General features: G+C 36.0%; 3 protein-coding genes and 1 long non-coding RNA gene across 4 annotated transcripts; 2 read left to right on the forward strand and 2 right to left on the reverse strand.

Moving 5' to 3' along the window:
• The first annotated feature begins 1,732 nt into the window (after nucleotides 1–1,732).
• Nucleotides 1,733–4,112, forward strand: LOC132612594 (uncharacterized). The gene is made up of 3 exons (XR_009571899.1): nucleotides 1,733–1,887; nucleotides 2,776–2,841; nucleotides 3,748–4,112. It is a non-coding gene; the product is annotated as an uncharacterized LOC132612594 (long non-coding RNA).
• A 976-nt stretch (nucleotides 4,113–5,088) lies between these two features.
• LOC132616000 (L-ascorbate oxidase homolog) lies at nucleotides 5,089–7,745 on the reverse strand. The gene is made up of 2 exons (XM_060330611.1): nucleotides 6,226–7,745; nucleotides 5,089–5,665 (listed from the first exon to the last, which is right to left on the reverse strand). Exons 1-2 carry the CDS (start codon nucleotides 7,596–7,598, stop codon nucleotides 5,362–5,364), a joined length of 1,677 nt encoding a protein of 558 aa, XP_060186594.1. The 5' UTR covers nucleotides 7,599–7,745; the 3' UTR covers nucleotides 5,089–5,361.
• A 1,000-nt stretch (nucleotides 7,746–8,745) lies between these two features.
• Nucleotides 8,746–15,374, reverse strand: LOC132615107 (protease Do-like 10, mitochondrial). The gene is made up of 8 exons (XM_060329662.1): nucleotides 14,832–15,374; nucleotides 13,012–13,257; nucleotides 11,880–12,075; nucleotides 10,649–10,908; nucleotides 9,913–10,040; nucleotides 9,627–9,830; nucleotides 9,366–9,416; nucleotides 8,746–9,250 (listed from the first exon to the last, which is right to left on the reverse strand). Exons 1-8 carry the CDS (start codon nucleotides 15,211–15,213, stop codon nucleotides 9,008–9,010), a joined length of 1,710 nt encoding a protein of 569 aa, XP_060185645.1. The 5' UTR covers nucleotides 15,214–15,374; the 3' UTR covers nucleotides 8,746–9,007.
• A 1,108-nt stretch (nucleotides 15,375–16,482) lies between these two features.
• Nucleotides 16,483–19,908, forward strand: LOC132615040 (uncharacterized protein PB18E9.04c-like). Its single transcript, XM_060329597.1, has 5 exons — nucleotides 16,483–16,795; nucleotides 16,966–17,062; nucleotides 17,229–17,346; nucleotides 17,535–18,521; nucleotides 19,589–19,908. Exons 1-5 carry the CDS (start codon nucleotides 16,690–16,692, stop codon nucleotides 19,682–19,684), a joined length of 1,404 nt encoding a protein of 467 aa, XP_060185580.1. The 5' UTR covers nucleotides 16,483–16,689; the 3' UTR covers nucleotides 19,685–19,908.
• The last annotated feature ends 3,655 nt before the right edge of the window (nucleotides 19,909–23,563 follow it).

A 23,563-nucleotide genomic window follows, 5' to 3' on the forward strand; every position in this document is an offset into this window, starting at 1 on the left:
TGTGCTCATCAAATACCACATGACGGGCAACGAAAATTTTCCGGCTTGACATGTCATAACATTTATATCCCCATGATCGGAAGGGTACCCAAGAAAGACACAAGGGGTGGACCGTGCTTGTAACTTATGAATGGTGGTAGATGGAAACAAAGGAAAACATAGACACCCAAAAACCCGAAGATGAGAATAGGTAGAATCTTTTTGGTAGAAGAGTTGAGTAGGGGAAGAGGATCCGAGAACTTTAGTTGGGAGAATGTTAAAAAGATATGTGGCCATAGAAAGTGCATGATGCCAAAATGAAGGGGGCATCGAGGCATGAGTAAGCAGGGTCCGAATTATATTATTTATGGATCAGATGTGACGTTCGACTTTTCTATTTTGAGGAGATGTGTGAGGGCAAGTGAGTCGGAATTGCATCCCATGTTTTTGAGCAAATAAGTGAAGTGGCCCGTTATCAAATTCTTTCCCATTGTCACATTTTAAATTTTTAATCGGCCTTTCAAATTGAGTTTTGACAAGAGCATGGAATGTGGTGAAAAGAGAGTAAACTTGAGACTTTTAGAGATGGGAAAAGTCCACAAAAATTTACTAAATCATCAAGAAATGGCACATAGTAACGATGCCCATTAGAGCTAGCTACGGGCGACGTCCAAATATCACTACGAACTATATCAAACGGAAAAGCAGTGAATGACATCGATTCATAAAAAGGTAATCTAATTTGTTTTCCCAAAGGACAAGATGAACAAAATAACTGTTTGTTCTTATTACATTCAATAAAATGCTTGTTATGAAGAGAGCGTAAAGTATTGGCTCCCGGATGCCCTAAACGACGATGCCAATTATCAGGAGACAAAGCAGTGAAGACGGAATGAGATTTTGAAGGTGAGGCCTGGATGGCGGTGGAGAGTGGATAGAGTTCCCCGCTACTGTTACATCCCATTAGTCTGTTTCCCGTCTGGAAATCCTTCACACAAAAACCAAACGGGTCAAATTCAACAGAAACCCAGTTGTCAATGGTAAATTTTCGGACAAAGATAAGGTTTTTAATGAGCTTGGGTGCATGCAACACATTATTTAATGTGAGAGGGGCGTTTGGAGGTGAGAGAGTAGTGTTCCAGTAACCATGAATTGGAATTACATGCCCATTACCAACAACAATGCGATGATTACTATTGCTCGAATTAAAATAAGATGAGAGTGTACCTTGGTCCGAGGTCATATGTGATGTTGCACCGGTATCCATATACCAATTTCCATCCGGGGGAGCGATAGAAAGTGTATGCATTGCCGCCTCTGTTACGCCCCGTATTTTTATACATTGGAACAACCCGGATGAACTATGATAATTTAAGGCCAAGATTATTCCGGAATTTGAAGTCGGGACTTTTGATCATTTGATTTTATTTTGAGATATAAGTTATATATGAAATTGATGGCATTGAACACTTAGGAAAAATTGGGACCAAAATCTATAATATTGGAATTTAAAATGTTGTACAAGAATGCCATGGTGGCCATGTAAATGGGATTGGACCCACACATTGTGTGGCCAAATTTAATTGGTCCAACACATTAAGTGGGCAAAAGTTAATATAGACATTTTGTGGGACTAAATAGATGACTAAGTAGTCATCTTCTCTCATTTTTCAACACTTACAAAATATCAAATATTGAGAGCTCCACCCCCCCCCCCCCCCCCCCCCACTATTTTCGGCCAAGGCAAGAGCAAATCAACCCCCATTTTTAGCTTCTCTAAAATTGATTCCTTGGTGTAGATCAACTATATTGAAGTCCCTAAGTAGCGTGGAAGAGTTGTTTGAGTCATCCAACCACTAGTTGTGCCCAATTTCAAACCCTAACTATTGAAGGAAGTGAATAACAAAGGTAAGATTTCATCTTGTTTATGTACTGTGAATCTTGTATGCCTATAGTAGTAGGTTAAAAAGGATGAATATCATGAAATATAGTGCGTTGGAAGTGAGTTGGGTGTGTGGTGCTTGAGCCGTGTAAATGGGTGTTTGTTGTGTTGTGTTGAAATTATGAATTAATGCCTAGTTAGTTTATTATGATCATTGTAGGGTGAAGAACAATTGAGAATCATCCATATATGTACGTTTGTAGTGTTGGACGAAACGGGTCACATTATATGACAATGGACGAATTAATATCGCTTAATGTTTTAGTCGTCGTCGTTGTGAATTCTATGTTGGAAATAAACGTTTATTAACTCAAATTGATATTGTGATTGTTGCGGACTGATTTGGGTGCTATTGTACATTTAATGTGAATTATTTATTGATGAGAATAGCTTTGTTAGAATGTGAATTTTTGGGTACAACTCATGGTTTGGAAATGAGGAGCATGATATAGGGGTGTCTCGGGTTGGGGGCTGAATTCGGCTGAATTGGAGAAAAAAATTGGATTGTTGGGAATGTTGTATGAATTGCTTAGAATGTCTTTAAATATTGTTAGTATGTGGGCGTATAAGCGTCGATTTTGGCTTGAAGGTAAGCCGTCGAAACAAATAATTGGAAAGTTGTGGGAAGATGTAAAAGAAAGCTATAAATGTTGTTTTGCCCTTCGAATTGGTTATCGATGTTACTAGGATGGTTATTGTGGTTGTTGTTGTTGATTTTGAGCGAGTTAAATTCTCGGGGTAGCCTATTTACAGGGAAAATGCTGCCCGGATTTCTATAGAATTAAGGGCGAAATTGGAATTTAATGCCCAAAAAGTCTTTAGCTAATGTTTGGCATTTTATGGCTTGTTTGTAGACCTTGGGCAGCCCGAATCATAGGTTGGGCTTAGCTTGAGTTGGATCATATTGGAGAGCGTTTGAGGTATGTAAAGCAACCTTCCTTCTTTTGGCATGCCTTAGTTTCACATAGGCTAGATTAGAGCTTTAAGGGAATTCCAAATTCGAGATCCGAGCATGTTATGATCCATATATATATATTCTTTGGCACTCTTATGTATGTTTTTATGAAATATGAACCATGATGTATTTGAAATAATCGCTTTCCGAAATTCGCATAGAAAATGTTCACTTTAAGGAATTTTGTAATCTCTGAATGCCATATTTTTCGCATAGAGGCTCGGATCGCTCCAATAATTTTATAGGAGTTTGCTTGATGTATAATGGGTATGTTTTTCATAGGCGGGCTCAGTTCGGGTCTATACTCGTCCGTGGGTCCCGCGACGCCCTTTTTGTAAATTCGACAACTTTGAATCAAAAAGTGATAATTATTATTCCGATTTCGAATATGACTATTTTACTTATCCTCCGGATTTATAATAATGATTTTATGCATATGATTCCTCACTACTCCGCTCGTGCCTACTATGATATCGTTCGCCGGTTCTGTTGTCGTGCGCTTTTTGATACATTCCGGTGTTATGCTGTGTTTATGGTTCACCGTGCTCCTCGCTCGAGGGTTGGGTTCCACTTATGTTTGGCGTTATGCTGTGTTTGGCGTTATGCTGTGTTGTGATGTGTGCCGGGGATTCGGAGATTTGAAACTTTCTGGTGTTATGCTGTGTTGTGGCGCCATCGACAGGCGGGCGACCACATTTTCCAGTGCCCTATGCATAATTTATACTTTGAAAATAAACATTTTGATATGTATTATTTTCTATATATCTGATTCGATTATTATTCAGATTTATTTCTGTACCTTCTGCTTTGCATACTCAGTACATATTTCGTACTGACCCCCTTCTCCGGGGGTTGCGTTTCATGCCCGCAGGTACAGACGCACAGCCTGGTGATCCACCTGTTTAGGACACCCTTTCTGCTATTCGGAGTGCTCCTCTCTTTCCGGAGCTTATACTTTTGGTATATATATTTATTAGTGCATTTGTATATATTCGTTCATGGGTACGGCGGGGCCCTGTCCCGTCATACGATTCTGTCGGTCTGTTTAGAGGTCTGTGGACATGTTTGTGGGTTAGGGTCTTTCTGTATGGATGTATGTACATGTCCTTTGGGTGATCCCATACGCCGAGGCGGCCGGTCCGCATATGTTGTTTGGGCGATCCTATACGCCGAGGCGGCCGGTCCGCATATGTTTATATATTGCTTGGTTAGCCCTGTGTGGCTTTTGTTGGTATTTTCTGCTTGCAGGGTATATTGGATAGTCCGTAAAATAAAGGAAACTCTGCCGAAATTTTCTGGAAATTACCTAAATTTGAAATAAAGTCTTGTCGGCTTCCGCCATATACTAGAATGAGTTGATAGAATTTGAGATAATATTTGATAGATGGGTTCGGGTGCCCAGATCGGGCACTAGTCACGGCCTACGGGGTTGGATCGTGACAGCCTCAATATCCGTTGGAGTGTAGCCAATGATCCATGATCCATGTAGGAAATCAATTCCTTGATTCATCATAATGTACAGTAATCAATATATACAAAAGCTAGGCCGTAATTACCTAGGCTATCAATGATATAATTACCTTATTCTAGGAGATATTCTAGATTCTAGGAGATATTCTAGCTGTACATAATATTCTAGGAGATATTCTAGCTGTATATAATAATGGCTAATTACAACAGTTATCAAGTAACTTTAATGATACAAAAAATAGTTTCATGGCTTCACTGGCACAACACAACTAATAAAGTTCAATAATTTTAATGATAAAAATTGTTTAATAAGAAACCAAATAAAAACATAACTATAAAAACTGAAGGAAGGCCAGAGCTTCATGCGTATCACTAAAGTATGTGTTGATTTCTTTAAAAATAGAATTCACGAAAAAGTAAAATTTTCTCCGAAAAATTATAGAGGTGACTTTAATGATACAATGGATGAAGTTCACTATCTTTAATGATACAAAAAATAGTTTCTTGACTTTACTAACCGGCAAAGTTCAAAGACTTTAATGATACAATTTTTTCTTTTTCTTTTGTGATTTCACTAGTACATCGGGTGAACTTAGGTAACTTTCACCTTTGAATAATCTTTTATATTAGTATTTAGAACGAGAAACATAAATAATAGAGAGAACAAAGAAGAGAGAGTGAAAAATGCACCCAAGAATACCGAGACAAAACTCTCTGTATTTCTTATTAATACATGAACGCATTAAGAAAATCATTAATACATTCATTTCAAGACTAACTTTATATTTTCAAAAATAAATAAATACAAACACACACACACAAACAAAAAAAAAAAACTTCTGTTCCACTTGGTGAAAAGCTTGGCCCTTTTTGCCGCAGAGAATTTTTCCCAAAACTTGTCCTCCTCCTGCTTATACTCTCACTCATGCTTTTTCTTTGCTCAAAATGTAAAAAAAATTACACTTCAAAGAATAAATTTTCTTTTTATACAAAAATCACAAGAATGAATTAAAATTTAATTAGCTTTGTATGGAGTAGGTTTAGGCATATCCTTGATGATACCACACATAAGGTCATTATCAGGCATGTTGTACTCATCTTTAAGTGAGTAATTTGGAGAAAGGACACTGAAATATAATTGGTGTCCCAAATAACTTCTCTCCAATGCATTAGACCTCAAATTCCATAATCCAGCATTGTCAAGTGTAGTCATTACGGCTGCCCATGATTTTGGGTAAATTTGGATTGTGTTCCTGCTCACTGCATCAAGCAAGTTGTAGTTCCTCCTCTTTTCTGGTGTCCACTTCCCTGGTTCAATCCTGCATATGCAACCACAAAATGTTATGCACTGACAGTGCAAAAAATATTTATAAAGATCAGATCGCATGTTATTACGATAATTAGATAATTGGTATCACGATAGGGATGGAGCTAGGTTGAAGGGAAGGGGGTTCAATTGGATTCCTTTCGTTGGACATTATACTACTGTCAGGGACGGAGCTAGCATGGAAAGTACGGGTTTGGTAGAGCTCATTTTGGTCCAACTCCTGCATTTTTGTTGAAAAATCCACTATACATGTACATGTAGTAAAGTTCAGAACATATAAACTTTAAATCTTGGATGTATGAAAATAGAGAAAAAAGAATATTTGTGGTTATATAAAAGCTCTTGAATCCCCTTAATGGAAGGGAGACAAGGGAGTTCAAAACGTTTTAGGTCATAGGTTCGAATCCAGTGAGACATTCTCTTTGTACAAATTTCTAGTTCCACCACTGGCTATAAGAAATTAGATTATATAACAATGTAAAAAAATTTCATGCTAAAAGCATGAAGTTGATCAAGATTAGGAGTTTAATAATGTTAATTAGAGATACTTACGCAACAGCAAAGAAGGAGTGTCCAGCCAAATGCCAAGATTGAACACTCTTTCCAGGGTTCTCAAAGATGATCTCCACAAAGTTGCGGTAAGTGGCATTGACCACATTAGGTGCAAGAGTGATTTTGTCTTGTCCTTCTTTCCCAGTACTGGGTTCATATTCATCCTTGATCAAGTCATACTTGAACACCTTGTCCGCAACTTTATAGTACTCAGCCAACTTAATTGGAGTTGTGGGGTCCACGTGGGAGACACCGTTAACGGCGTAACGGAGCTTACCGTCAACTTTGCCAGCTGAAGTGACTAGCTTGATGGTTCGGGTGATGTTGATTTGTCCATAGTGGTAAGATCCCTGAGGGTTAGGTCTAGCTGCACTTGCTGTTAGATTCCAACGGAACGAACGGAACTGGTTAAGGGACCATGCCCACCCTTCAGGTGCCTTAGGCAACTCGGGTGAGGCGGGGCCTTTTCCATTGGCATAACGGAGAGTGGCAGTGGCAACATGTGGTTCCTTAGTGAACCTCGTGGAAGCCACAAGGAAATAGTCCTTGGGCTCCTGATCAGCAGTGACCAAGACAGAGAAGCACTGTCCCAAATGCACGTCTAGGGATTCGTACACATTTTGCACGGTGTGAGAACCCTCAATCTCGACGAGCTTCAAAGTGTGGCCTTGGATCCTAACATTGATGGAATCCTTCATTCCGACGTTGCAAAACCTGAACCTGTAGGTCTTTCCAGGGGTCATAGTGAACATTGGCTCATCCTTACCATCGCCTTTTCCACTTTTACCATTGATAATCACACCTTGTGGCCTTCCTAGAGCGCGTCCGCTATCCAACAAGCTTTTCAATTCAGTGTGGCTCTTGGTGTACCAATCGCCGACAAGGACCATGTGATCAGCCTCAGGGGTGTCAAATGGGACAGGGATCAACGCACGGCTCAGGACACTAATGCCACCGTAACCACCAGCAGCGCGGTGCAAGCTAGTGGTGGGGTAGTAGTAGTAGCTACCGATTTGATCCTTGACCTGGAAACGATAGGTGAAATTGCTACCTGGAGGGATCGGGCAATTGGTACCAAGGGTTCCTTCTTGCCACGAGTTCTTCCTTTGTTGGATGCCGCTCCATGTGAAAAGGAGTGGCTCGTCCAATTGGTTGAACACATTGACAACAACGTTGTTGTTGGATGTGCCATTAATTCTAGGTCCGGGGAATTGGCCATTGATTAAAATGACTTTTTGGGGCACGCCAAGAGGAGAAACGGTGCCATAAGTGACTTTCCACTCGTGAAACAGATAAGGATCCTCTCCATTCACGAAGACGTTGCAGGTAATTGCTAGCAAAATTGCTAGCATGCACCTCGACCTGTTATTCATTTTTTTTTTCTTTTTTCTTCTTCTCTTGTGTTTCTTATGGTTTTTCGATCCTTTAAAACTTTGTTTTGATCGAATCGAAAAAACCAAAAAGAGAACCAGAGAAAAAAAGGAAACAAGCTTATTTGAAGGACATAGAAAGGATATTGATGTTTTGAGAGTAATTTTGGTCTATTTAAATTGTAAGTACAAAGGGTGATAGCCATTCAAATTTTCCTTCGTTGCCCGCAAAAACCGTTCTCCTCTTGTTTGTTTGGTTCTCCTTTAATCTCTCTCTGCTTCAATATTTGTGTAGAAACAGAATTCTGTTATACCGAACAAAGCTCGTAATAAAAAGTACCTTATTTTATGAAAACATAGAATATGTTACATAGCGAAGTTCACGGGAAATAGAAAAATTGAACCAAATCGAAATCAAATGCCAAAAAAATCATCATTTTTTAGTTTGATTTAATTTTGGTTTTAAATTTTGGGAACCGACATAATTTAGTTTGGTTTTGGTTTTAAGCAAAAACTAATTGGAAAAACTGAACCGAATCGACTATATCATATCAATTTCGAAATTTATAACTACACATACGTACGTATGTTTTTGTATAACTTTTTAAATTTTTTACGGTACATATTAATTCTTTACACTCTTGATTCGTAATCTAGTCTTTGACCTTACCTTCTAATTTGATTTGTAGTCTTTATTTGACAAATCGAAGAAATTATGTTAAAAATAATTTGTCTTTTAATTACTCATCATTTTTTAATTCAATTATAATCAAAATATCTAGTAAATTATAGCTCTTCAATTTTTTTACACAAAAAAAGCATTGTAAGAAGTATATTAAGTTCCTTGAAAATAGCTCAATTTTTGGACAATCCATGCAGTTTTCCGGTTGAAGCTACATATATAACTCTTTTACATATGTAGTGTCTTCTTTTCTTAAAAAATAATTAGCTTGATGATATTATGCTAGAGAATAGTCGATAGAATGTGTTGGCAGTGTATATCACATATAAAAGAAAAATCAACAAATCCCAAGCGGAAATCCCGATTTAATTGGTTTAATTTGATTATATTTTAAAAGATCAACCTAATTGATTTGATTTTTTTAAAAGGAAAAATCCGACCCAAATCGAACATGAACACCCTAAGAGGAGTAACGAAAGTTGAATTTTTGATTTCCATTCCTCCCCATTTTCTCCAAATCTATAAGTAAAATAGTTCACAGTTTTTTTCTTCAATACAAGTACGGATTAAATAAATAGGAATACATTATTTTGATAAAGCACAAAGATATACAAATAGCAAAATTTTGGAAAGAATAGTGAAGAGAAGTACAATAAGCCTCTCTGTGACAACCAAAAAAATATTCCGACAAATGATATCGTTATAGAGAGATTTGATTGTAATATAAAAATTAGGTTGAGCAAGCTGACTGAAGTTCAGCTGCATCTTGATCATCAGTAAGGTCGCTAGACATGGCTTGAGGTATTCGATGGCGTTTCAATATACGCGATGTCGCTATTCTTGCCGATTCAAAATCCAAAACGATCACCCTCTCATCATCCAAATCAAATCTCACATTCTTATGGTTACCATCTTCCACAAGCTGACGTAAATGTTTAAGATTCAAAACTTCTACACCATTAACCTTCTTCACCTGTACAAGATGGTCCAAAATTTACCCGAAAACAAAGAGGAAAATGATTACAAGGCGCCATTATGCTGTCTTTTTTAAGAAGAGAATGAAGTAATAGAAGCAACGAGCCTTTTACCTGTAACTCGGCAAGGCGCTCATAACCGGCATTAATATCATCCATCAACACCTAATGAGTTGCAAAAGGGCATATTAGCTTAATGAAAAAAAAAGTTCGCCTCTATGTACAAAGTTAGGTTATTATGTTGTAGAGCAAAAGTTAAAGAAAGCACTCTCTACTCATAAGGTCAGTTTATTATGTTTCAACCTGTATTTAGCATGTGAAATTATGGAGGAACATCAAGATCCATTTGACAGAAGGACAAGAAACTCTAGATACCTGTGAAAGGATGATAAATTGTTCGCCAGGTTTCTTAGGTAGTTCCCGAAGTGCTCGTTCACACAACCGACGGGGTGAGGTATTATACCACTCTTCTCCATACTCGTGAAGGAATGGTTGAGTTAATGGAATAAAGACGAGACCAGCAAAAATGAAATAACTCGGAAGCTTGTCAAATTGATGAACTGGAACAAGTGGTTGCAACTGCATAATATTTAGTAGTTGTTAGATACAGTGGCCTTGAAGACAACAATTAATATTGAAGGTTAAATATAAGTGAACTTACAGGATGAGTTGTGATCTTGAAGTCACGCACTTCACCGTTCCTCAGGACTTTAAGTTCAGCAGTTTCCTTTGGTTTCTTCATAGATACAAGATGGTCAAATGTGATTCGCTCTCTATTTCGGAAAGGAACTGCAAATCATAAGCAATCTCAGAAGTCAGAACTCCAGATGATGGAAACTAAGGTTGCTAATTTAGACATACATGGAACTATGGAAGTCAAAATGCAGAAGAGGAGAACCTTTTTGGCACAAAATAAGCTATCCCAGCCTTAACAATTCTTATATCCTACAAACCACTTAAGCAGTTTCTGGTAATTACCAGCTAACGTGCGAGAGAAAACTCAGAATGAAAAGAGCCTAGACTCTAGACTTTCCATCTTCCAAAGGGAGGTCACTAATAGCATTCACGTTCTCTCGGCTTGCAACTATGAGTACCTACTCGTAGTTGCAAGCTAAGAGAAGAAGAATGCTATTAAGTTGATGCAACCCTGCTTAAAAGAGCCAGTGGCGAGAACCACATAAACCTTTCATCCAAATCCATCATTTTTCCTCAAAAAACATTTAAAGCAAGAAAAAAAGCATGTGCTATAAAATGTGAGAAAAAGAAAGAACTCTCCAGTCTGGTAACTTACAGTAACAGTGAAGAAGAAGAGAGCTCTCCAGTGTGGAGACTAGTTTAACTATTGCACTTAAGAATCACAACAAAGAAAGGAGCATGAGCAATGAGAGAAAGTTTACCTGTTCCATCATTTGCTATGGGTACACCATCAAATGAGAGGATTATATCGTCTTTCTTTAATACTCTAGCAGCATCAGAAAGTGGGTTGATTCGGCTAACGAGTACACCTGTCAATTTGGACTGCATTTGGAAGTACTCTCGAATTTGTGCATTTTCAGTAGGTTGGCATGACAAGCCCAAAGAGCAAAACCCAACGTATTCACCACGTTCTTCTACGCCGCCTATAAAATGCTTTATCACAGGAACAGGAATAATGTAGCTGCAAAATCCAACCAGAAATGGAACTTGTAAGGTCAACCTAGAAGGCTAATTTTTCTTTCTAATTACAAAAGTTTTTCTCCAAAGTAGATTGTTTAATCAAGAGGGATCAGTTTAGATTGACTTGTTGCAGCAATGAAAGCTACTAACCTATAAGCTAAACAAATGCAGACTAAAACTATTAAATGTCATCAGGCAAATCTCATATCAACTGCATGTCTCAATTAAAAGCTTTAAGGCATTCGAACATCTGTCATTCTCTGTAATCCTTTGGGATGAAAAAAGAATAATATCATGAAGCTAAAGTCAAAAGGGCTACAGGTCAAGCTTTGAATTTGTAAATGCATGAACAAAGACTGCAAATTTCAGAAAATTAAGGAATTTTTAAAATGACTTAAATTGCCTATTGAAGAAAGATTTTTTTTCCAATTAAAGAAGTGAATCAGAAGACGAAGAATAGTAGGATGATAGAGAAACTAGGACAGGCGGCTGAGAAAAATGAAAAACGAAGGAGAGAAGATTTGCAGGAGAATACATGTTAAGGAAGAATAACATGCACTCAGATTCAGGCAAAGGAAAGAAAAGTCAGAAACCAGTTGGGTTTACTTCCAGCTTCCTCTTTTTCTCCATAGGAGGGCAGCAGGGAGGGGAGGAGCCAAAGGTTGTTCCCACTTTTTTTTTTTCATTATATGTATAACGTGCCAGCTGATATGAAAAATTGTGATTGCACATCATAAGAAGTTCCAATTACAAAAGGAAAGGTCAAAGCATGATTGCTAATAGGAGGTGAGTGTAATTTTAACCAAAAGAAGAGTTACTTTGATATGTGACTATGCGAGTGGATATTAACGTATATTCCCCATCAATATTTAACTAAATAATATATGGTAGACCGAGCAGCAAATGAGGCAGTGGAACAAGATCTTTATAGTAGTTACAGAGACACAAAGCGACAAAAAATTTCTAATTTACCCAATATTCTCTGCACCCGAAAGGTTTTGGAAAGCAACTCCAGCAACTTTGTCACCCATGATTGCTGGTCCTCCACTATTCCCTGGATTTATAGCTGCATCAATTTGTATTGCCAATAGTTGACTAGCACCATGTACATATTGCGTAGGTTCAACCCTTGAGACGACACCTTTTGTGACAGATATATTGTCTCCCCCTAGCAAAAAGCGAAAATCATAATTATATTTATTAGAGAAAGAATCAGATGCAGGTATTTGCAGCATACAATTATTAAGTAAAGAAAGAAAAAGAGAACATAGTACTGTGAAGGAATCAAAAACATAAATAGACGTCAACTAAAGATTCAGAAGGATATGTACTCTTGAAGAGGAAAATCTAGTATATGCAAGCTACAAATAACTAGCATTGCACCTAGTTGACACCAGAGAGAACAAAAATACATCATACAAGTTCCCTCTCTCTTCTGGATCTACTTGGTTCGCTGGTCGTATGAGCTCTTGAGAAGGATATAGAATCCGGGAAAATGGTGCACTCTTTGAAAATGAGAACTTAGTTGAGAAGAAAATGACTTAGTTGAAAAGAAAATGACTTTTCAGATTGTTACTCAAGATTCCATTATAAGTAGTTATATATATCTATCCCTAGCTACTTCCTCCAAAAGCATTACCTCCCTCATTTGCTCATTTGACAATACGAGATCAAGGGGACCAATCAAGTTTTACTCCATTGCATGTTATACCAGACAAAACACAACAAATATTATAATATACTGCCTATTGTCGCCATAGATGCAACCTTCGTGATGTAAACTCATTTCTTGTGTATATTAAGTAGAATTTTTTTTATTTTGCCACAAGCCCACAACTAAAGAGGCTCCTATTTTTTATAGGATTTGATAAATGGAAGGAAATTGTTAATGAATTGAAACAAAACTAAGGCTCCTATTTTTTATAGGATTTGATAAATGGAAGGAAATTGTTAATGAATTGAAACAAAACTAAGGTAAAGGGAGCCCAATTTCCTCAGTAGAAGGAGAAGTCATGTGCATTTATTTAAACTTCAGAATGAAATGAGCCCTGATCAAGTGTGAGGTCTGAATTTCACGTTGAATCAGTTACAAAAAATAAATTACCTTGAGGATAACCAACAACAGCCACAGCTTCTTGGAGAAATGGGACATCACCAAGCTCTAAAGAGTTCATGCCCTCCCAGAATTCTTCACTTTCTACTACCAGAATAGCCAAGTCACATTCATGACCAACGGCCTGAACTGTTGCTCTATACTTGGTTGGAGAACCATGCTTTCTTACAAGTACAAATGTATGATCAGCCACAACATGAGCATTTGTCAGGATTCTCTTTCCCGGAATAACAAAACCTGTAATATTAAGAATGCAAAATTCAAAAGTAAGCTTTGTATGCTCTTAACTTTATAGTAGATCAGCACACTTGATGTGAGCTTTGTATTCTCTTTTTAAAAAGGAAAAAAAAGAAGTTATCATACATGGGGGTGTGGGATGGGAACCGTCCCCCAATAACAAGGGTGGAAGTTAATGTAGGCAACCAACTGGGCTACCATGATTCCCCATCTCTGTATTCTCTTAGATAGTTAGTACCATCAGTCAACACAGAAGTGGTCACAGACAGAGACAACCTGAGTAATTCGAAGGCCAACAAATAGTCAACCCTCAAGAATATATTTGCTCACTGAGAGCCCAAGATTTGATCTGTTTAGAATAAACTGTTCTCTGAAAGGCCTTCAATTAATCGGGCGAGAAATAATATATGTTCTCTCTTTTTTCATTTGGATAGGTACGTAAACATATGGTGCTTTCGGGACTAAAACTACAGTTGCCGGGTTGGGGGAAAATTGTGCTATAAGCATATCAGTAAAAGCAAAGGCTTTACTAGAGCCACCCCTGAACTCTTTCAGTCCTTTCACAAACACTAACCAGATTCCCATGCACATTTCTCCCATATTTCACTAGACTAATGCCTCTTCTTAGCAAACAAACCTCAGTTCTTGGCATCCTATTTACGTCAACGACTAAGAACTTCATAAAAGATAGCCTTTTTAACAAGGCTTCCTTAGTGGGTGAAGTGTCAATATTGTCACCAAGAATTGAACTTTCCTTCCAGGAATCTGTAAAAATCCCACAATATACAATGGCAACAACAATAATAACAGAGTAATCCACAAGTCGGGTCTAGGAAGGGTAGAATGTACCCTGACCTTACCCCTACCTCGTCGAGGTAGAGAGGAGGTTGTTTCTAATAGACCCTCGCCTCTTCAGAAGAGACAACAAGTAGTAACAGAAAACTAAGGACCCGTTTGGCCATGAGAATTATTCACTTTTTTCCGGAGTATTTTTTCACCTTTTTCACTTTATGGTGTTTGGCCATAAAAATTCCAAATACAACTTCAAGTTGTATTTGGAATTTGGAAAACAACCAAAAACTTGTTTTCACTTTCAATATATTCAAACAACCAAATATTCGTTGCAAAAACTATAACCAAACACAACTCCATCTTCAACTCCAACTCCAAAATACCAAATAAAGTGAAAAATATTTGGTTTTCACGGCCAAACGCCTACTAAGAATAAGATTATGAGAACACTAAAATAATAAAATGACGAAAATAATACTAATCCTACTAATAGCCTTGTACGGTTCTACCCCGGGGCGGATGTACCAAGAGCCCACTGGACAAAAAATTACAGTGTATATCTAAGGTAAATTTTATATGTTTATGTACATATATTAACTTTTAAACACCCTGAACATATATTACAGTGTATATTTAGGTTCAATTATTTTTTCAAACACCCTGAGCGAAAATCCTGAATCCGCCACTGGTTCTACCCTAATCCTCGATCTCCACACCCTCTGATCACATTAAACAATGTCAAGTCTAAAAAAGGAAGCATAACACAGATAGAGAAAGAATACCAGAGCCAGTAGTTTCGCGCTGAGACTTGTTCTGCCAAGGAAGGAAGTAACTAGGACTAGTTGAAACAGTGAATATCTTAACTACAGAATCCAATGCTAACTCTATTGCTAAATACGTGTCCTGCATTCCATCAGATAATCGCCTCGCCAATATATTGGATTCAACACTATCATTTTCCTCAGCTGGAGAAGTAATTGAGCTATTATTGTTGTTGTTGTTGTTGTTGCTCAAAGTGGAAATTAATGAAGCCGAACCACGCGTATTGAATCTCCGGTGATGTAAACGCGCTATGCCGGCGATGGAAGAATCTCCGGCGACGGCGATGAGCTGTCTATTTAAGAGCTTCCGTGCTGTACGGAGAGTTGAACTTATTCGTAACATTGTATTTCCGGTGACAGTTCACCGGAGCGCAAATTAGCTTTAACGGCTTATTTACGCCGGTGTTGTTATAGCGCGCGTAAAGGGGAAAGGGTTTTAGGCTTTAATTTGAGATTCTATATTCTAAAACCCTTCAAGAAGAAGGACATAAGAAATGTTTTTTTTTTTTTTTTTTTTAAAGAAAAAATTAACCACCACTTTGAGTTTTTTGATTTTAAAAATAAACAGATGGAACTTATTGAAAAGTAACCTTCTGCCGTGTAGTCTACCAAACACGATCGAAGTATACATTATTTACATACTTCGGTTGTATAGTTGATATGTATGTATACTATATGTATATTTAGTATAAACTATACACTATCTATAAGCTGTATACATAATTTATAAACTAGATGGTCGGATGATAGTTAACTCTGATTTCCCCTAAAAAGATGATAGTACATTGTATGTACCATTCGGCTATCTAGTTTATAAAATATGGTCGAAGTATACACTGTCTATACACTTCGATTATATAGGTATGTATATTATAGGTATGTATAGTATAAATTATAGATTGCTTGTACATTGCGTGCATATTTTGTAAGCTAGATGAGAATGATATTTAGCTGAAATTTTCCCTAAAAAGATGATAGCACATTGTACCAAAAGTACACATTTTGTCTTCTTTCCCAAGATAATATACACATTTTCTCTTCTTTCCCGAGATGATATTCATTATTAAAATAGCTACTTGTAAATATTATAATCCTTTAATAATTGGGAGAAATTGACAAATAGCTAATTTTGGATCGATAATTAAGTTTAGACAATGTCTCAAAACTATTTAGTGTTAAGTCACTTTTTAATGCAGGAGTAAAATTTTGACAAAAATACCCTTGGTTAAAACAGGAAAAAATTCGAGGAAAACTTTATTGGGGTTTGAACATATATTAGTTTGAACTCCATGATTCGTTCCTCGGGTTTGAACTCTATGAATTATTGAGATTATAAAATGAGTTAGTTTTAAGTTTGGTTGTCAACTTATCTCGATTCTCCTCCTTTACTTGGGCTTGGATCGACAATGTCAATTTAAACAGAATACTAACATGGTCAGTGACGGATCATATAGCTGATCGCAATTTGTTTTGGAGTGAGGTTTAATTGTTGTTCTCCTAACAAACTTTAATTATTAATAAATAATGAAATATTCGGTATGGTCAAATAAGGGTTGCCCAAGTATTGAACTCAACAAGGCCTGCAACAAACAAACTGATGCCAAATGTTCAAAAACATTCTTAACAAGTACTACTATTTCCTCTTCTTATCATTCTCCATTTGGAACATTTCCTTGTACAATCAGCCGGCCAAATAGCAACACTACACCATTTAGTAATTCTAGTACTACTATTTTACTGTTTGGAATTGTCTTTCAAGATCACATCAAGAAACAAGCAACAAAAAATTGAGAGAAGAGTGTGCTGAGAATCAAGAAACATGAATAGAGATGAAGATCTTATTTTGTTTAGGGACATGTATAAGCGCGAAAAGAAAGATATTGCCAGCCTTCTTCTCCCTGTCCCTGATGAATTTGAGGCAAATGGTAGTATGACTTTTTAGTTGTTTATTTGTTGTTTTTGTTTTGCAATTATTCGACGCGTCTTTATGGAGAAGTAAGGATTTCATATAGCAGATCCCAACTTGTTTGGGATTGAGACGTAATATTTTTTTTTTTTTATGGTTTTTCGTGATTGAGAGTTATGGAACTTGCAGGGAATTATGCATTATACAGAATGGCTTCGGGCAAGAAAGGTCAAGTGGGATTGGATTCTATGATGAGTACTGAAACTGGAAAGAATGATTATGACTGGTAAATTCAATTTGCTTTGATCATATTGTTTGATTTGTTGTAGCACTAAGTAATTAACGCGTGTTGAGGCTATTGCCTTTCAGTGTGCAAAAATCTTAAAAGATAGATAATATGGATCGGATATAGTTATTTTCTTCCGTACTCATTCTTGAATTTTTAATTGAAGGTTGAAAACGCCTCCGGCTACGCCTTTATTTCCATCTCTTGACATGGAAGCCAATGCTCCAGAACTAGTCATTCAGAAGGAGATCCCAATTATTCAACCAGTTATTACTGTGTCAAGGGTGTGTGCTTCAACTTTTTCTTATTTTCAATTTTTTCTTTGAACTAGGACTAATTCATTCCTTCTCCTTAATTTTATCTCTTCATAATCAGTACATAATCTACGTATACCGGTTAGGAAAAGTAAACGGCGAATTTTGCCAGCTAGTTGTGTGAAAATTCCAGTTATTATTAAAGTTTGTTACAACAGTTTGCAGACAAGACAGGTGCTGCTAAAACAAGAAGTACTCTTATAAAATTTGCATCACCTAATCAAAAACCAAAAATAGCCACAAGCAACTCAACACAAATTGGAAAACAAAGTGCTTCATCAATAGAGAAGAAGAACACAACATATGCAGCAACAACAACAATGATCAAATCCAACACTAGCAATGATCATAAAGAGAGATCAAACACATTGTCATCAATTACAACAAGAACAACAAAGCAAAAAGATACAAGTCTTAATTTCCTAGCTTCCAATTTATCAAAAACATTGGGCATGGAGTCGTCTTCGAGTACCATCAGGCCTAAAAGCAGGGGAGTATCCCCTGCTGGCAGACCGAAAATCCTGGGAGCTCAGTTCCCAGGATTTTCTGATGAAACTCTGCCTAATCTCAAGACAGACCGGTCCCTCTCAGCCAACAGGGGCCGGCCAATTCATCAAAACCAATCAACTAACCAAAGGCCAGGATCATCATCGTCGTTGTCTTCAAGTACCACCAAGCCTAAAAGCAGGGGAGTGTCCCCTGCTGGGAGGCCGAAAATACTGGGAGCTCAGTTCCCAGGATTTTCTGATGAAACTCCGTCTAATCTCAGGACAGACCGGTCTCTGTCAGCCAACAGGGGCCGGCCTAACCAATCAACCAACCAAAGGCCAGGATCATCATCGTCGTCTTCTTCTTCTTCATCGCCAGTGCCTATTACAAAACCAATAAGACGACAATCATGTTCTCCCAGTGTAACACGTGGTCGAAAGCAGGAGGTTAGTATAAGTAGTACAAAATTTCAACAAGGGAATGGCACAACACAAGTTCTTGGCAGCAGAATGGTGGACAAATTCTTGAGTGCTAGGAAGTTAGCTCATGAAGAGAAAGAAACTAACAAGACAAAGTTGAATGGTTCCCTAAATGAGAACTGTGGTTTTGGGAGGCACATTTCAAGAATTTCAGCAAATATGACTCAAAAGCACATGGTAAGTGTATCTAATTTTACTCATTTCATGGGATATTTAATGTCGCACATAAATTAATTTACTTGCTACATTATACTCCCTCTGTTTCAATTTGTTTGAACCTATTTCCTTTTTAGTCCGTGCCAAAATGAATGACCTCTTTCCTAATTTCGAAACAAATTCACTTTATGAATGATTTACAGCCACACAAATTTTCAAGGCTTATTTTGAACCACAAATTTCAAAAGTCTTCCCTCTTTCTTAAATGTCGTGTCCAGTCAAATGGGTTCATATAAATTGAAACAGAGGGAGTAGTATAAATTAATCAAACTATATACATGTCGAGGCTGAACTGGGATTTAGGGTTTATGGGTCCTGGAATTCTTAAGCTTAAAAACATGGTATGGGCCAAAGCTATTTGGTTATATCAAATTCGTAAGTAGCACCGCCGCTGATTAATGATTATATAGTGATGTCAAATAATCAAAAAAGACAATAGAAACTTCAAATGTGGAACTAACTTGGGCTGGGCTATGGTGTTAAACTCAGGTGCAACTAATATCCATACCCTACCCCATGGCCCATATTAATTCACCAAATTGGCTGGGCTGGTTATTGGTTTTGCCGTGTAATTGGTTTAAATTATAAGTATCTATGGTTTAACTGTTTGTAGCAAGTTATTTATCATTTTTTGCTATAAGTCACGAAAGTTTTTAGAAAATGTACCTCTAATTAGCTTTATAGATTGTAAACCATGAGCCTATTTTAGTTTAGTTTGACTTGTGAGTGTATAGAATTTCACTCCGTGTTTATACTAAACAAAATAATTTTATAACATCAAGAGATACAAATAAAAGTAAGAATATATATATATCACTTAATCATGATTAAACGAAAAAGTTGTTATACACTCTCATGTGTACATTAATTAGTACAAAGCCTTAGCTGGGGGCCGGTATTTTGGCTACTGGACTTTTGGCATCTAGGGTGCAACATTCGCCTAGTTGCACAACACTTGTATTGCTACTACATTTCCATTTTCAATGTTTAGGTGAAATTTTCTCTTATTTTGATTATTCAAATGATAGGAAACTCATCAAGACTCGGGTAATTCTGGCAAAAATGGCACAGCCACAGGGAGAAAATCTTCAAACATCAGAGGCAGCAGAATCTCTAGTGCATAAGGCAACTCATATAATATTTTTGTCTGAATTTAACCAAAAACCACAATAAGATGGTGTTGTTTTTTTTTGTTTTTGCCTTTTGCATCATTTAATGTTGATTGTAAATGCCTTTTCTCATTGATTTTGGGCTCTCTTCTCTCTCTATTTTCTTTATTCTCTTTTGGCAAAAGCCAGGTAACAAACAAAGTACATTTGGGTGATATTTGATAGTAATAGATATAAGGTATGTGCACTGATAGTATAAATATTTTTATATTCAGTGTAATTTAACTTGTTATACCAAAATTTTGCTGAGATTTTTATTCATTGACAAACCATTTTTTGTAGCTAACAGTGTATGTCTTCGAAAGAGATTTAATTTGTAGAGGGAAATATTTGTCACCTTGTATTGTATAAATATGTAACATTTTAGTTTAATACCTACAAATGTCCTGTCCTATTAATTTAAGAACAAAAGATAGACAAATAAACTAAAATGAAAGAAGAGAATAGAATAGAAGGAACATGGCACATAAGCCGCTGTAGATAATTAGCTATGAAATTAGTTGATCTATCGCTAAATAGCTAATTAATATTTTTTAATAGGGTTAATTGTATTTTTGGCCTCTCGGTTATTGGTTAAATTTTAATTTTAATCCTTATGATATCTGACTAAGCACATTTAACCTTCAATTACTTGAAGTTTGATCTTTTATCCTTTGCTTATGAATATTCACAAACTTTCAGAATTATTAATCATCTCATCGTTTAATTACTCATGTGTTACGTTAACTTTGTATTGTTACTCCATACTTGAAGGTAAAATACTTTTAAAAGTAGTGCAAATACAATATATTTTCTGCATAAAGGGATCAAAATCACACATATTAATTAATCGAAGGTTAAGTGTATTAAATCATGTATATATCACAAGCACCATAACAAGAATTTACCAATAGCTGAGAGACCAACAACAGTATTCTCCCTTTTTATTAATCTATCACTAATTCGTCATTAAACAGAGTTAGCAACTATCCTTTATTATTTAACGACAGAAGCTATACAGCTTTTATATTTTCTTTTTCAGTGATATTTCTCTTTTTTCGTAAATCTTTAGACCACAGTAGAAACAACCTTCAAAAAATTATTCGAAGAGGAAACTGCTTTTACATATATACTGTAGAGTTTCAACTAAAGTAGTTCCTGAAAATATTGGAGAAAAAATAAAGTTGCTGAAAAAGGAATAAGTAAAAAAGGAATAGAACCTGAAGAATGAGAAGTGTCAAACAGTTAAAGGGGTTAATAGTGTTGATCAAAAAGTAAGAAAGTCAAAGCAAAAAGTTCCAAAACAACATGGATGTATCGTATTATCGTCAGCAAACACATGTTGTGTACTTGTGTATAGTATTGGACGACACACATTGTAGCTACTAAAAAAGAATTTAATTTCATATATTGACAATGTAAATAATTTCTGTTATTTAATATATAAATATGAGGGGAAATTACAACTCAATGCCTTTGGGTGATCTAATTAACAAAATATGACCAAATATATAGATTTCGAATATTTATGCATATAATATACATATATCATACATATAATATACATAATCAGCGTATAAATTTTATATATTCAGGCCATATTGGTTAATAATATTAGCCGAACTATACATATTGGTAATATTTCTTAATATAATTTACCTGTGGAAGTATTATTAGTGAGGGTTTATATACACAATTGACTCTTTAACTTATTTGAGATTGAGGTACTAATAGTAGTATTGTTATTATCAATGCAATTTAATTTCTTTTACTAAGTTACTTGTTTTATTTTCAAGTAGCCAATTCTACGCACTTGTAATGAACATGTAACCTTGGTAACATAATTAAAGGTGAAAAAATTCTTTTACAATGTCAGATTATAAAACTTAAATTTTTTTAAAAGAGTTTAACGTTTATGCATCGTCGGTGTGACGGTGTAAAATAATTTTTATTCTATTATGTAAATGATAACTACAAGTAGTTATTGATAATAAGTGAACTAATTATCTAAATAAAATACTTAACTTGTTATAACATGTTAGATTATACTGATAATGCAAAAAAAAAAAAAAAAAATACAATTGGGATACTCGGACCAATTTGTACACACCTCGACTAATTTCACGATATCCATGCTACCTCCTATTAAGATTTGAAGAATATGGATTTGCAGTGCTACCTTCCACCAGCGCAAATACTAATAATTTTGTTTACCAAAGCTTGGATGACTCAGAAAAATATTAGTACCTAGTTTTTTACTTCGCCGTAATCTGAATCCAAAACCTTATAATTCTCAACCGACTTTATCAATCACTAAACCAGGCCCACAAATACATTCATAATACTATAAACTGCTTTTAGGCTGAACCCTTCGGGAGCCCCTTGTGGACCGCAAAATTTTTCACTTAGACACCTCAAATACGCCTTGTTTCATTTAGACACCTGAACTTGAGTAAAATGTGTTATTGAACACTTTTTGCTGACGTGGCACTGTCAGGGTCCACTATACGTGTCTAACTGGAACAAAACATATTTGAAATATCTAAGTGAAAGATCTTGCGGACCACAAGTTATCTCGATGGATTCAACATTGCTATTACACTGTCCATATGTACTATAAACTAGGGCTGGACATAAACACTGAAAACCAAAAAATCGAACCGAACCGAAACTTCAACAAACCGAATCAAACCGAACTAGTTTGGTTCGGTGTTTGGTGTCCACCGTAAAAAATCGAAACCGAAATAGCCGAACCGAAGTTTGATAAAATCAAACCGAAAAACCGAACGCGCATCGAAATTTAATACATTACCAAAAAAAAAATTAAAATAGTCCAGGCCCATTAAGTTTAAAGCAAAAAAAACTCAATTGTAATAAGTCCTCTTTTGCATTTGTATCCCTAATTTTCCACTTCAATTGAGAAAATCAAATATCCTTAACAAAGAAAGGTAACTAGGATGTGTCTTTAGGATTAATGTATATCCTTTATGTGTTTTCTTAATTATTCTTACGGTATGTATATAACACCTAGTAATCCTATATCATGATTATAATTTTCTGTTCTTGTGTATCCTGTTTTTTTGATTTTAATTTCAATTTATCAGTTTTATGTTTTATTGCTTTTGAGAATATGAATTAGTGTCAATGGAATCGCTTCTAATATTATATCAAAAAAACCGAATTGAAAAAACCGAAACCGAACCGAACCGAACCGAACCGAACTTTAAAAAACTGAAACCGAAAGAACCGAACCGAACTAGTTTTGTTCGGTGTTTGGTGTCCACCTTCAAAAAATCGAACCTGAAATAGCCAAATTGAAGTTTGATAAAACCGAACCGAAAAATCGAACGCTCACCCCTACTATAAACCCTGTTCGAAAAGGGCAGTGACTTTTGAATTTAGGGTACACATATGCTTGGTGCATGATATTCTTCCAAAGAACGAAATCAGGAAAGAGAAAACAAATACTCCTAAGGGGGCAAAAGGCATGTAGAGTAATTGATAATTTAAGGAAGAGAGAGAGAAGAAAGAAGTAAATATGTGTAAGAGATGTTCCTTGTGAAAAGCCTGATTGATACGTTGTTTTCTCACACAGATACAAAGATAAATGGACACAGAAACAGAGAAACAAATTAAAAGCACCTTTTGGGAGAGTGAGTGAGTGACTGATTGATTTTTTTCTCCGCATACTATATGTTTAGCCTTTAGGAAAGTGCATATATTACACATATATAGAGAGTTTATATTTTATATGATATTAAGTCATTCAAATGATGTTTATATGTAAAAAAAAAATTTAAAATATCAATATGAAATCTTGAAAATAATACATGGACGAATTAACTTTCAGAAATA

The sequence above is a fragment of the Lycium barbarum genome, chromosome 10 (genome assembly GCF_019175385.1).
Source record: "Lycium barbarum isolate Lr01 chromosome 10, ASM1917538v2, whole genome shotgun sequence".
NCBI classification, from domain to species: domain Eukaryota; kingdom Viridiplantae; phylum Streptophyta; class Magnoliopsida; order Solanales; family Solanaceae; genus Lycium; species Lycium barbarum.